The sequence below is a fragment of the Cloeon dipterum genome, chromosome 2, assembly GCF_949628265.1.
Source record: "Cloeon dipterum chromosome 2, ieCloDipt1.1, whole genome shotgun sequence".
NCBI classification, from domain to species: Eukaryota; Metazoa; Arthropoda; class Insecta; order Ephemeroptera; family Baetidae; genus Cloeon; species Cloeon dipterum.
This window is the reverse complement of record NC_088787.1, coordinates 4,889,504-4,902,525: the sequence shown is the minus strand read 5'-3', so window position 1 is coordinate 4,902,525 and position 13,022 is coordinate 4,889,504. Positions and strand designations below refer to the sequence as shown.

The window sequence follows — 13,022 nt, the reverse complement described above, 5'->3', positions numbered from 1 at the left end:
ATAGACTTTGTTCCTGACCCAAGAGAATCACAATTAGAGTAAAATTGGAGGAATGTTGTTCAGCCGGAGAAAATTCCAACCAGTTAAAAAATAGAGAAATATTCAAGATGCAATTCTTGATAAAAAATATTTGTTTAAATTATCCACGAATTCTCACACCGTTGAAAAATTGTGTTTTTGTTTCAACGTGATAACAATCTCGGGCTTTTTAAATCACCTTACAAATTTGATTTCGTCGCTTGATATTCCAACGTTGAGGAAAACTTCCCTAAATTGTGAAATAACTCGTTGATTCTTTTGCCTTTTCCAAAAGTAATATTTCGCAATTTTTATCTAAAGCTTTTATTATTACTTTTTGCTATTATCCTTTATTTAAAAAAAAATGTAAACTTAAGAAGGAAGGAGAGAGGGTCGCGTGCATGAAACATGATTATATAATGATAAATAATCCTCAATAAAAAACTGTCCGGACCGGATGACAGAAGAGTGAAATGAGAGAAGGCCGAGGACGAAGTGGCAAATCGGATTTTCGGCGCGTCAGCCGGTGTTTGGCTTGTCAATTGAAATGGGAGCAGCTATAGCGCTAAGCGCGCGAGTGTCTACAATAAGTGGAGTGCAAGAAGAGCACTTCCTTCCTCACTCGCCCGTTCGCCTTTAGTTCGCCTGGCCACTGCGGCATTGAACCGCAATAATCGCGGCCGCCCTTGCCAGCCAGCCACACAGCCACGCAGCTCAGCACCCAGCAAGCAGAATAAGTGAGCAATTGAGCAACGTGACGCCACAGAAGCCGGCCAAATCCGCGCCAAACGTGCCCACTCTCCCCAAACCACGTGAGAAACAACACCGCAATAATAAAATTGCGAAAATAATATTAACACGTTGTTTCAGTGATTAAATTTTTTTTTTGCTCCCATTTCAATGAAGATATCAATTTTTGTCTACCCTTGCTACACTTTCGACTCTTGTAGTGTTGTAACAAATATTTGATTTTTAACCTTTTTCTATCAAACAAGTTCAAATATTGAAGTAAAAACCTTAAAGTTCTCCTTTTTAAACAGAATTATAAAAATTGGAATTATTAGAAAAGATCCAGGAGTTTCCAAGACACCGGGAAAAATATTTAGATTTTTCAAAGAGGTTATTGTTGAGAATATTGCGATTTTTTTAATTTAAAATTATTTATAAGCAGGAAAGTGGGTGCAAAATATTTTTTAAGGCGTCTAAAAATATCAAAAACTATCAAGCAGGGAGTAACTTGAAATTTTACGATTTAAATAAAAATCTAATCAAGAAAATTACAAATAAATTTAGCTTGTAGATTCAATCCAGTAAAACAAATTGAATTAAATTCCTTTCCATTCGTTTTATTGAGAATCGAACAATGAGTATAAAAAGGCAGTTAAAGATCTCTTTCTCTCTCATTTTACATTTTCTTCTTTGAAATTATTTTACACGTCTTGTCGGCAGTCGTTCAGGGGGCGAAAAATACACTTCTTAAAGAGTTTGTCGCAGAGTATCAGAGCGCGGGAAGAATGCATTGATTAATTCTACAGAGTGTGGGCGTGTGTGTGTGTATTAAATCAAAATTAAATCATTCATAAACTGGGGAGATTCGGGAGGGAATCACAGCAGCTGCCAAGGCTTCTCACAAGTTGAGGCGGCGCCGCGGCGGCGAGAACGGCGGATCAGACGACGTCCACGACTGCGGCAACACCTTGCGCGTCGACACGGGGCTCCGCACAGGGCTCGAAGGGGTCCGCGCCTGCTGCACGCCCACCTGCGGACTCCGCCACCTGCGAAATTCAATTCAATGCTTAAATTTTGGTGCTTCTAAATTATATTTCTGGCGTTTTCCTGGCTCAAAAATTAGCCAAACACACAGAGGAATTTTCCTGTGTTTTTACACGGACAGAAAAGGGGAGAGCGAGAAGGTTGAAATGTTAGAAAGTAGGGGAGGGGACTTCACATCCGTCACTCACAATCAGGGCGCATGAAATAAATAAGAAAATATCAGGAGGTTATTTAAAAAGAGGAATATCACAGGTAAAAACAATCAGGAAAATGGGAAGGGGGGAAGGGGAATTTTTCAGCTCCGAAAGGGCTATTTTAAGGAAAAAGAATGAAAAGGTTGCGGGGGAAATCAAATCGGATGAAATAGTGGTGGTGAATCAGGTTTCTCAGGTCAAAAAGAGGGGCGGTGTGAGAAAATATAAAGAGTCTTTAAAGAAATTTTAAATTAAAAACTTAAATCCAAGATTTTTGTCTGCATGATGCTATAATTTTAATTTAAATTATAAATATCGATAATAATCGACTGAAATTTCGAATTCCAGTGTCAAGCAATGTTTTTATTTAGATATTTCTTACACAAATTAATTTAATATCAGGCAAAAAATGGTCAAATTCAAAATGCCCGACATTGAAGGAGTTTGTCTTGAACCAAAACCCAATTTTTAACGTTTTACATCTCTCTTAAAGTCATTCAGTAGCCAATTTTTAGTCCGTTCCATGAATTTTACTTATTTATAAATTTAGGCGGGTCAATAAATTATATCTAAGCTGTAGATATGAGAAAATGCACTAAAGTTGAATATTTTGACCTCAAAATGCAGAGAAAATTAGACGATTTTTATAAAAATCTTCAAGTTGACAGTATTTTCGGTATGGAAAATATATGCCATTAAAATTCTGTTAAATTTATAGTCTTTAGAGTAGTTAAAAGTAAAGCTTAACTTCAAATTTATGACGTCAATCAGAAAAAAATGCACAAATCTAAAATATTAGCTCAATTTCCATTCTAAAAGATAATTATTTGCACACAATAAAACCATAACATTCGGCTCTTTTCCTTCAATAAATGAATTTAAGACGCAGGCTGACTGTCCATAAAAATAATAATGAGATTTTCGTCCTTGAAGCTTTGAAGCCGGCAAAATTAATTTATTGGAAATAAAAACCACGATTTCCTCAATAATAATCATTTTTTGTAAAGTTTAATAAAAGAACGGCTCCAAACTCAGTTGAATTGTACTTGAAAAATTCAGACAGCGGCAAAAAATCGATATAAACAAGGCGATCAAATTTTCAAATTTGTTTTCTTGCTAATTTTTCGGTTCGAGGCCAGTTTTTTTTTTTTTTTTTTTTGTGTGTGTAATGTAGATGACGTACCGTAGTCTGTCTGTCTCTGGGAAGGTGCGGATCTGGTGTCGCCAGCGCCACACGAAGGGAAACCGGCTCTGCGACAACAGCTGCGACTCGCACGCCCGCAACACGTCCAGGTCCAGCTTGCTCGGCTCGTTTCTGAGCGACCAAAAACGGGGGAGAATATTAAGAATGCGCGAGATTAAATTAAGCAGTACCCGTTGATGAAGACCATGCGACCCTGCTCGGCCACCTGGAAGTCGTCCTCGTCGTCAGAACCCGCCACCGACGACGGAGGAGTGAAAAAATTATCCTCGGAATCGTCTTCATCATCTGCAAAATAGGAATGAAAAAAAAAATGAGGAAATGAGAATTAATAGTACAATATTTTTGTTGCTCACGCAATTATTTTGATTTTTTTAAATATTAAAAATTTAACACTGTCTCTATACTTGATATTATTATTTTGCTTCTTAATACAGAGATTCACAGAAAATTGGCATAATTGTACTTCAGGATAGATCTCGTGAAGAGAAATTAAAATCAGCCGTAATAACATTGCCAAGCCCTTAATATTTTGAAAAAAAATTAACATGTTCCAATTTTTTGGCCACTTTTAAGGTTAAAAAATATCGCTTATTAAAATAAAACCCAAGGATAAATTTCCGTTCAATTGCAGCCAAAAGAAAAATTCTGAGAAAATTCTCGGCGTGGATTACTAAAAAAAATAAAAATACAATTCTTCCCTATTTCCGCGTGGCTCTAATTCAATTTTCAAACGTGCTGACTAGCCAGGTTTTCGCACCAAACTCTCTGACAAACAGGATGAATTTTTGCCACACTATTTAATTTTTTAAACTTTGACTGTCTAAAAGTTAAAAAAGCAGTCTTAAAATAAAATTTAAAAACATTTCTGTTAAAAATAAAACTAACTCAAGTAACATACACTATTTAAAATAAAAAATAAACTCGATTTGTCAGCAGAAAGAGATTTAAAGACACAGGCAATTAAAAAATATAACGTCAAAAATTTTGTAAGTAATAAAAATTAAATACAATCAGCCCAAAACATCTAATAAATTTTGGGAAATATAAACGTATCAGATTAAAGCGGATGAAATTACTTACAGGAACAATTTTTCAATTTGTCGGAGAAATTTTATTTGGTTTGCTTTTTAGAAAACGTCCAAAAAATTATTTAATATAATCCATTCTAATTTAAACGCTACACGAAAATGTATTCAAAAGAATTGATTACTTTTACGCAATTTTGCCGCTGAAGAGATTCAATTATTTTAAATAGACGAATCGTTTTGACATTAATTTAAAAAATGAGGGTTGATGAAAAATTGAACTGATTATTAGGCAACAATTTATTTTCTTTAAATATTCCGGTTAAATTTTCCCATGGTTACAAAAATCCTGTGAAGTTAAATTTTACCAATATCCAGTTTTTGTTCCTGCGGCAATGATTGTGAGCCAGATAAAGATTTTTTTAGTTAAATCCAAAGGCGCAGTGTTCCAGAATCTTAATTTTAATTCATTATAAAAAATGCTGGAAAAATATTTTTAATTAAAAAAAAAACTTTGAAACAGAAGATAAAAGTCAAGAGTGAATTGAGAGCAGCTCCTGACCTGATGATTCGTCCGAGTCGTGTTTGGGCTGTCGCCATTGTTGTTGTTGTTGCTGCTGCTGCTGCTGCTGGTTGTTGTTCCTGGGCGGCGTCTCCTGCTGCTGCTGCTGCTGAGTCTGCACGTGGTTGTGGTTGTACTGCTGCTGCTGCTGCTGTCTGTGGGCCTGAGGCCGCTTCAGGGAGGAGCCGCGGGTGCGGGGCGTGCGCACGTTCTGCGCCGGCAGCCACGAGCAGCAGCAGCTGCGGCACTGGGCCCACATCCACTCGACGCTCTCGCACATCGGCACGTCGGCGGAGCCGCGCACCAGCATTCGGCCCACGCACTGCACCTGCTCCCGCATTACCGACGACGACCTGGACAAATCCATTTAACATATTATAAATTTTTTGGTAAATAAAACTGCATTGATTTGTACATTTTTATTTAAAATGAAAAATTTTAATGATGGATTACAAAAAAAGGGATTTTAAAATCAGTAAAGAGCCAAATGACCAAAAATTTTAACTCACCATAATTTTCTGAATTTTTTGGCGCAAAATGTGACCTTTTTTGGGTCAAATTCGGTGGTTTTTAAAGCAAAAAATTGGTACCTGTCTGCGGTGGTCTGCTGCTCGTCGTCGGAGGAGAGGTCGAGGTCGGAGGTGACGATGCTCTGGAGGTTGGCGAACAGGGCGGCCAGCTGGAGGGGGTCGGCGACGCGGCGCAAATAGTGTCTGGCCAGCGTGGCGATGCGGCTGTGCACCAGCGTGTAGTCTACCGACGTGCTGAACTGGTGCTCCGAGCGGAAGCTGAGCACGATGCGCTGCATGTTCTTGGCCTCGGCGTGCAGCAGCCCTTTGAGGCCGCGCCGGTCGTGCTGCGCCTGCAGCTGCCGCTCCAGACCGTCGGCCAGCCGCCGCGCCAGCACCTGACACGTCGTCTCGATGTACTGAAGAGGGTTTTGGCTCAGTTCCGGCAGCCGCGGTGGGTCCGGAGGCGGACGACGAACGCCCACCTTGAAATACAGAGGGGAAATGAGTCAGGTGCTTGGGAAAAAACCTTAGAATTTGTATGTAACTGGCAGGAATAAAGTTGTTTTGTTAACATTGTTGTTTTAACAAGAGAAAAAGGGGCGGGTAACCAGGGTAAGTTCCTTTCCCCCTCCCCTTAGTCGTTATTATGTCGTTTTCAGCAGTCTTAGGTCTTCCCCTGTCCCTTCTTCAAGTTTTCAATAGTTGATTCCTTACTGCCAGATGATATTACCTGTCTTTCGGTGAGGCTGACGGTTCGGAAAGAGTCGCAAAGGTCGCTGAGCGGGCTGGGAGTGTCGGGCTGCTCGCTAAATTTGGACTTGAAAAATTCCTCCAGCGCCATCAAACCCTCCTCCGAGCCCAAATCCGTGTAGATGCCGAGGAATGGCCAGAATTCTTTCCATTTGACGTTGTGCAAGCGGGCCAGGTCGCTGTCCACAACAAATTACAGTCAGATACTCAGATAGCAACTAAGAACGGTAAAATAAATAAATTATCAAATAAAAAAAAACTAGGAAATTTTGGTTTTTAGTAATTTAAGTCAAACTAAAAAAAAGTACATATTTTTTAGAGGTTTAGAGGCTTACCGGCCGTCTCGTTCGAGTCCGCGGGTGAAATCACTCAGTCTGGCGGTGCTTAAAGGCCGCTTGACCCTCGGTGAGGGCGATTTCCATTGTCGGTGGAATACTTTGGCATGCTCCAGCTCCATTGGGCCGGCAAATGCGCTCACCTCCATGCTCGTCACCTGGAGAGGAATTTAGGAATTTGAGTCACGTCCATAAATTTTTATTTCAACACGGGGAAACTCACGAGAGGCTTGGTGGTGGAGAAGGGGTCGCCGACCTCGGGCTGGTCTTGCGTTGGCGAACGCAGCACCGGCACGAAAAACGTGTCCTGTAAAAGGTGCCGGATCTCCTGTGCTGCCGAAGGATGCGGACACTGCCTGCTGCAGATGATCTGAAAGGCAAATAATATTAAAACAAATATAGAACGAAAAATAAAGGTGAAGTTGTAGAGTGGAAAATGAGAGGGAGGCGAGAAAACAGTTGGAAGAAAGAGGGGAGGTGACTCAGGTCACTCAGGGCGAAAAGGGAACATAGGAAGACCTAGAGGAATTCTAATTTTTCATTTCCAATGCTAATAAAGGGCTGCTATCGGAAATATAACGAAAGGGAAAGTGGAAAGGTGAAATTTGAAAAATAAGGGAGATGACTAGGGCTACTCAGGGTGCAAAGAGGGGCACACTGAAAGAAATAAGAAAACATCAGGAGATAAGTAACAAATGGAAGAAGGGAATATAATATAAATGCTAAGAATAGCTAAACAACGACCAGAGAAGGGGAAACATCAGGGCAGAGGGGAGGGGAAGAGGAAATTGGGTTTTTATAAGTAAGATAAATGATAAGAGGGGAGATTGCTCAGGTCTAAAAATGCAGTTTATAAGAAAAACCTAGGATATAGGAAACTAAAGGTTGTTAAAGAGGGCGAAGGACAGCTTAAAAAGATCGGAGGGGTCAAGCAGAAAGGGGAACTAGAAATCAGGGCAGATACCACGTATTTATGAACTTCACGCTGGTAAAAACACAAATTCGTTACCTCTGCTGGCGTGAGCTTTTCCTTGTTGAGCTGGTTCTTCTTGCACTCGGGATAGCCGACGAAGACCTCGACGCAGCGCACCGCGCCGAGCTTGGCCGCTATGTGCAGCGGCGTCTCGTGCAGCCCCTTGTCCGGCATGTTGAGGTAGAGGTCGAGCAAAATGCTACTTCGCTGCCGACAGTTCTCCAGGCAGTCGCCGTACAGCAGCTGCACGAACTTTGTGTCCGAGATCGTGTCCGCGATCAACGCCGCCATCTCTGCACTGCCCTTGCGCGCCGCCACGTGTAAAGCGTTGTACCTGGCCCCCTCCTGCAGGATCGACGGCATGTCACCGTTGCTAATCAGGTACCGCGGGTTTTCCCAGATCATTCGACGGACCTGAAGACATATTTTTCATAAATTTTTTTTTCTTTGAGCCTCAATTTAATTTTCTGTACCATATTTATGTTTCCGTTCTCGATTTCCTTCCTGAGCTGCACCAGGTCCTGGCTTTTCGGGCCCTTGAACCTACTGACGCCGTCGACAAAGCCCGGAGAGCTGGGCTGCGGCGACGTGACCTGCACGGCCGCTGGCGACGTCGCGAACGACAGCGCCTCCTCGTACGCACGGAACGCCTTGAAGCGCGACCGCTTGTTCTTTTTTGCGAAACGCAGCGCCTCCTCCTGCAGGTTGAACACGCGAGACTCGGCCGCAAAGTCTGCAAAAACATGGGAATTAATATAGATGAAATTAAAAAAAAATGGGAAATATCGAAATTTCGTAGGGCAGAAAAAATAATTTTTAAATTTTCCTAAAAAAATCAAGGCCTAAAATAATTTACAATTTTTAAATTTAAATTTTAAAGGCGTCATATGGCTTGGATTTTTCCCAAGAATTTTTTAAGACGCAAAAACAAAAAAAAAAATAATTAAAAGTAGAAATAAAATTGTATGACGAAGGGAAAAATAAAAATTATCAGGATATTTTAATATTTAAAAAGTGCATACAAACCTATTCGAAACAATTTTAATTTTAATTTAAAAAAAATAGGACGTTAAACAGTTTTTGGGAGAGAAAAACATCAAAATGAAAAATGTATACCATCTTCGGCGTTGTCATTGGGACAGAAGACAGCGTAGTAGACCCTATTTCCGGCGTCATCGTCCGGGACGTCGGGCTCTGGGCCCTGTGCGATGATGTCGTTGATGCTGTTGTTGATGGTGTCGAGGCTGTGCTGCTGCTGCTTCTCGTCGATCTGCGGCTCGATGCGGTCGCTCCACTCGAGCTTGTCGAGCAACTTCTTCTCGAGCCACGGCCGCGTCGAGTTGGTGACCGGCGTGCGGCCCAGGCCGAGCCCGAACAGCGCGTCCGACAGCTCGTTGTCCGACATGGCCCGCACGCCCTCCGCGCTCACCAGCTTCTCCATCGCATCCGTCCGTCCGTCCGTCCGTCCGTGTCGCGAGAGCCACTCGAGCTATGCACCAAACTGGCCGACGCGATGACCGATTCGGCCGCTGACACTCACCGGCCGCCGTCCGGAGGCATCAATCGGCGCAGTTCACCCACACACGAGGTCACCAGCCGCCGAGAGAGGAAAATAATACATAGAATGCGAAAGCAGGACGAAAAAGCTAAAGCTAGCTGCCAGTGAGAGAGGGGGGCGGGCGCTTCGTGGTCGCCAACCGCCTCCACGCTCACCAACTTGACGAGAATTCTTAGTAAATAAAATGCGACACAGAGTGAATTCACGGAATTGTCCAAATTTTGAGTGATTTTTAGATTGCTTCTGAAATTTTCACGTATTGTTGCTGAATTTTGATAAGAAAACCGCCTAAAATGAGCCCCGCCTACTTTTCCAGCTGATCATGACTGGTTTAAAAAATTCTTTGTCCTAAGAATTTCATTTCTATCCAAGAATTTTTCAAATTTCTCAATAAAAGTCTTTAACAATTCCCGAATCTTGGCCAAATTCGTGCTGCGAATTTTCTAAATTTTCGATTTATTTGGTTACGTTGGCAGCAGTGGTCGTCCATGTCCATCACATGATAATATCTCATCAGCTGCCGACAAGATCACAAAACTTGTGCCTCAAAATTCATGGGCGTTTTTGATTGACCGTTTCACCTCCCGAGCCGAACCGCCGAACGCAAAATGGGCAACTGCTGCGACAGTTGTTGCGGCGACGACGCCAACTCCCAGGTAAGCGCCCTGATCGCTGCCGGAGCCTCTTTAATGTGACAATTTTTCGCAGTCGGGCGAGGTGACGGAGCGCAGCCGCCTGCTCGAGGACCCGGTCAGCAACAACACCAACATCCTCAGGGTGCAGAGTGACGACTTCCTCTCCCGCTACCCCAACTCCATGCCAAAGACCTCTGATGAGCAGTCGGCTCTGAACAGGATTCTGCAGGAAACAGCCTCGTGAGTTGTGCTAAAATTTTCGTAAGGACCATGGCTGCTGGAAGCTTAAATTTTGTCGATATAAAATTGGGATTATGTGTATTTAAGACGGGGCTTTTAATAGGATGACGTCACGAATTAGAGGACTGCAAGAGACATTGTTGAACTAATCGATTTTTCATGTCACAATGTTGTGAACATTAATTGTTTTTTTATCGAGTTGGTATTGTGTCCAAAGGGCAACTCGACAGCCATTGTGCTAAAGAACAATTTTATTATTATTATATCTCTTGGTAAACAAGCTGTGTTTGCAGAAACGTGATCGACGTCGCGGCGCTGGACTCGCACACGCTGGAGCAGCACGAGTACCGGGAACGCGTGACGCACTACACGCAGCGGCTCAACGGCATTGCCGTGATGCAGCGGTGGCGCTCGCCACCCACCAAGGTCTGCCTGCTCGCCGACCTGCCCGCCCCCGAAAAGCTGCTCTCCACGGAAACGGTGCTGCCGACTGATCTGCAAACGGTTTGTTTCTCGAATTAGAAAAATTGTGTTTTTAAGTGCTGCGCAAATATGGCCGCCGTAAGTGTCTAGAGGAAAATTTCGGGTTTTTGGCGCACGGAACACCTGGAAACTAAGAATTTTGGTTCATTGGCATGATTCTAAAATTTTGCTCTGGATTACCGTGAAATTTTTGCTCCAAGATGGCGCCTTTAAGCGCCTTGGGGAATATTTTCAGTAATTCAGGGAGTTTGTCTAACGTCTGGTGACACTATTCAATACGCCATTTTATTTTATGAACCAATTTTGTCATAATTTATCTATTAATTGGATTGTCCGGTCCCCAGTCCCTTTAGAACGCCATATTGGATGCGCAGTAGCAACCAAAATGTGTTCAAACTGACGGCCTTATGGTATTAAATTTATCAAAATAATTTTTTATTTAATTTCCCACACATTTTTAACGATTTTAAATCTTCCCCTGGTTGAAAACAGACTGATATTTAAATTTTCCTCTGCGACAGATGAACTACTTTATGGAAGCGGCGAGCGAGGCGATGTCCAACATCAAGGTGGAGCACAAGGAGGATCTGGTGGTGCCGTTCCGCATTCCGTGAGCCTGTGATACAAGGACGCTCGTGCCCCTCGAGTGAATCAAACAAACGAATGGAAGAAAGACTTGCGCCACACGCTCGCTCGCGCCCCAGTCAGCCAGACTTTATTATTTGCTATCCCCTCTATTTTAGTGACTGATCAGCGCGCGTTTCAGCCTTGGTTGTTTTTTGCGTCCCCCGCCACCCCCCCCCCCTCCCCGTTTTAGTGCTTAATTCGGCAAGATTTTTTATTTTTGTTATCTATCTCCAGATCTGCTATCGGCTCTCCACGCACGACTCCTAGAATTAAAACTATACCAATTGTTTCGATGAATAAATAAATAAATAATTATATATATATATTCGTAAAGAGACGTGATTCGGATTTGATTTCAGTTTATTTGTCTCAAAAGGTATACAAACACTGGTAAATAGAGTGCGAAATCAATCGGAATAAAAGCATAAATAATTAAACTAGCAACATTAATTGGGCTGCCGTCGACAGACAGATTAGTTAGTCAGGTGCGCGAGAAATGCAGCGAAATCGGTGTGTAATCGGAATAAACAAAAATAATTGTAGTAGTAATAATAAAGCTTTGCTCGGTTGTTATCACAGAAGTATACACAAAAACAATAATAAATTAACGAGGCGTCGATCGAATACTTTTTCTTTAAGTACAATGCTGAATTTTTGCTCGGAATGCGCGAGTTTACGTCTAACAACAAACAACAACCTCGTGAATGCAAACAACAACCATGTCCATTCAAAAACACTCGGAGAGAGCCACTAGGAAAAGCGGCCGCAGCAGCCACCGTCGCCCACGGACGTCGAACGGCTGCTCAGCGCCGGCGTCTCGTACCTCGGCAGCTCCTTTGACCGAGCCTGCTGCAAAACAATGATTCTATTTAGGCCAGATAATTATGTGTCATCGTGTTTCACGGATTAAACGAGATAAGGCTCATTAAATTGAGATAACAAGATGTGGTGTTAATTAAAAAGCGATAAAAAATTTCACAAATTATTATTAATACCAGAGAAAAACTGTTTTTACTAAAAAAAATTAAAAATACCTCCATTAATTCGGAAGCGATCACCATGAAGAGTCTTTCGACGTTCTCGGCCTCCTTGGCCGACGTCTCGACGAAATACATGTTATGCCTGTTGGCAAAGTCCTCTCCGACCGACGTGGGGATTTCGCGGTCCTCCCTGTCCGTTTTATTGCCTGCAAAACCCCCAATTTAGACAAAACCCGAATTAATCCTGAGTAATCCACCCACCGACAAGCACCCTGAGCACTTTATTGCTTGCGTACTCCTCGATTTCCCTGAGCCAGTCCTGCAGGCAGTCGAAGGTCGGCTGGCTGCTGATGTCGTAGACGAGAATCAGGGCGTGTGCCGACCTGTAGTAGCTCTGCGTGATCGACCGGAAGCGTTCCTGGCCGGCCGTGTCCCAAATTTGCAACTGCCGACCCAAAATAATAAAGTCACCACTTCATCGAATTAAAATAACACCTTCAAAATTCACCTTGACCTTCTCGTTCTCCAATTCGACAGTCTTGATCATGAAGTCGACTCCGATGGTGGCGCCCTGGCCAGGCGGGAAGAGCCCCTGGAAACCAGGATTTTAACTCCGTTCCCTTCGAATTTTATTTAAAATCGTACCTGTGTGAATCGGCGAACGAGACACGTCTTGCCGACGCCCGCATTGCCGACCAGCACCACCTTGAACAAGAATTTGTAGTCGTCCATCGGCCCCTGCAATGAATCAGATCAGAGACGTCAGGAAACGGGTTTCACACCTCACTGCCCGCGCCGCCCCCGAAATTAATGCGTGCTATTTTGGTTTCCCCTCGCTGATGCAGTTTAATCGGTCAGGGAGCTCACCTCCTGTCAGCCTACGGCATCGCCTCGATCGGGATATTGTCAAAAACAATTGTCGCCCTCACACGCCCAGCAGGGGATCAGCAGCTTATTTAAAAAATTAAAACGCACGCAGTGTCATCTGCTCGCTGAATGGTCATATTTGGGGTCGAGATGTGTGTGCTTTTCAAGCTGGCCGACAGGTGGCCGAGAAAGCTGGTACGGTTAGAGGAAAAGTCGCGCTGATTGGCTCGAGAAAGTTCGCCGGCCAATCAGCGCGTAGCTTGCTTTCGCGTTTCCCTAAGCGGCG

The 13,022-nt window shown here is 43.1% G+C and overlaps 3 protein-coding genes across 6 annotated transcripts; 1 reads left to right on the top strand and 2 right to left on the bottom strand.

Moving 5' to 3' along the window:
• Positions 1 to 1,343: 1,343 nt before the first annotated feature.
• Ankle2 (ankyrin repeat and LEM domain-containing protein 2) lies at positions 1,344 to 9,079 on the bottom strand. 2 transcript variants are annotated; one of them, XM_065477150.1, is made up of 12 exons: positions 8,463 to 9,079; positions 7,820 to 8,079; positions 7,383 to 7,760; positions 6,597 to 6,743; positions 6,374 to 6,531; positions 6,019 to 6,217; positions 5,367 to 5,770; positions 4,777 to 5,129; positions 3,360 to 3,474; positions 3,169 to 3,300; positions 1,604 to 1,793; positions 1,344 to 1,547 (listed from the first exon to the last, which is right to left on the bottom strand). In XM_065477150.1, the coding sequence occupies exons 1-11, from the start codon at positions 8,785 to 8,787 to the stop codon at positions 1,646 to 1,648; spliced, it is 2,619 nt and encodes an 872-aa protein (XP_065333222.1). In that variant the 5' UTR covers positions 8,788 to 9,079; the 3' UTR covers positions 1,344 to 1,547; positions 1,604 to 1,645. The 2 variants fall into 2 exon arrangements, with proteins under 2 accessions (XP_065333222.1, XP_065333221.1); XM_065477149.1 differs by having other exon boundaries at positions 1,344 to 1,793.
• Positions 9,080 to 9,392: 313 nt separating this feature from the next.
• Positions 9,393 to 10,937, top strand: Lamtor1 (Late endosomal/lysosomal adaptor, MAPK and MTOR activator 1). The gene is made up of 4 exons (XM_065481802.1): positions 9,393 to 9,560; positions 9,613 to 9,779; positions 10,073 to 10,283; positions 10,784 to 10,937. The coding sequence occupies exons 1-4, from the start codon at positions 9,513 to 9,515 to the stop codon at positions 10,874 to 10,876; spliced, it is 519 nt and encodes a 172-aa protein (XP_065337874.1). The 5' UTR covers positions 9,393 to 9,512; the 3' UTR covers positions 10,877 to 10,937.
• Positions 10,938 to 11,231: 294 nt separating this feature from the next.
• Rab30 (RAS oncogene family member Rab30) lies at positions 11,232 to 12,897 on the bottom strand. 3 transcript variants are annotated; one of them, XM_065481798.1, is made up of 6 exons: positions 12,737 to 12,897; positions 12,515 to 12,607; positions 12,378 to 12,461; positions 12,131 to 12,314; positions 11,924 to 12,075; positions 11,232 to 11,738 (listed from the first exon to the last, which is right to left on the bottom strand). In XM_065481798.1, exons 2-6 carry the CDS (start codon positions 12,599 to 12,601, stop codon positions 11,640 to 11,642), a joined length of 606 nt encoding a protein of 201 aa, XP_065337870.1. In that variant the 5' UTR covers positions 12,602 to 12,607; positions 12,737 to 12,897; the 3' UTR covers positions 11,232 to 11,639. The 3 variants fall into 3 exon arrangements, with proteins under 3 accessions (XP_065337870.1, XP_065337873.1, XP_065337872.1); XM_065481801.1 differs by having other exon boundaries at positions 11,232 to 11,735; XM_065481800.1 differs by having other exon boundaries at positions 12,660 to 12,892.
• Between the last annotated feature and the right edge of the window lie 125 nt (positions 12,898 to 13,022).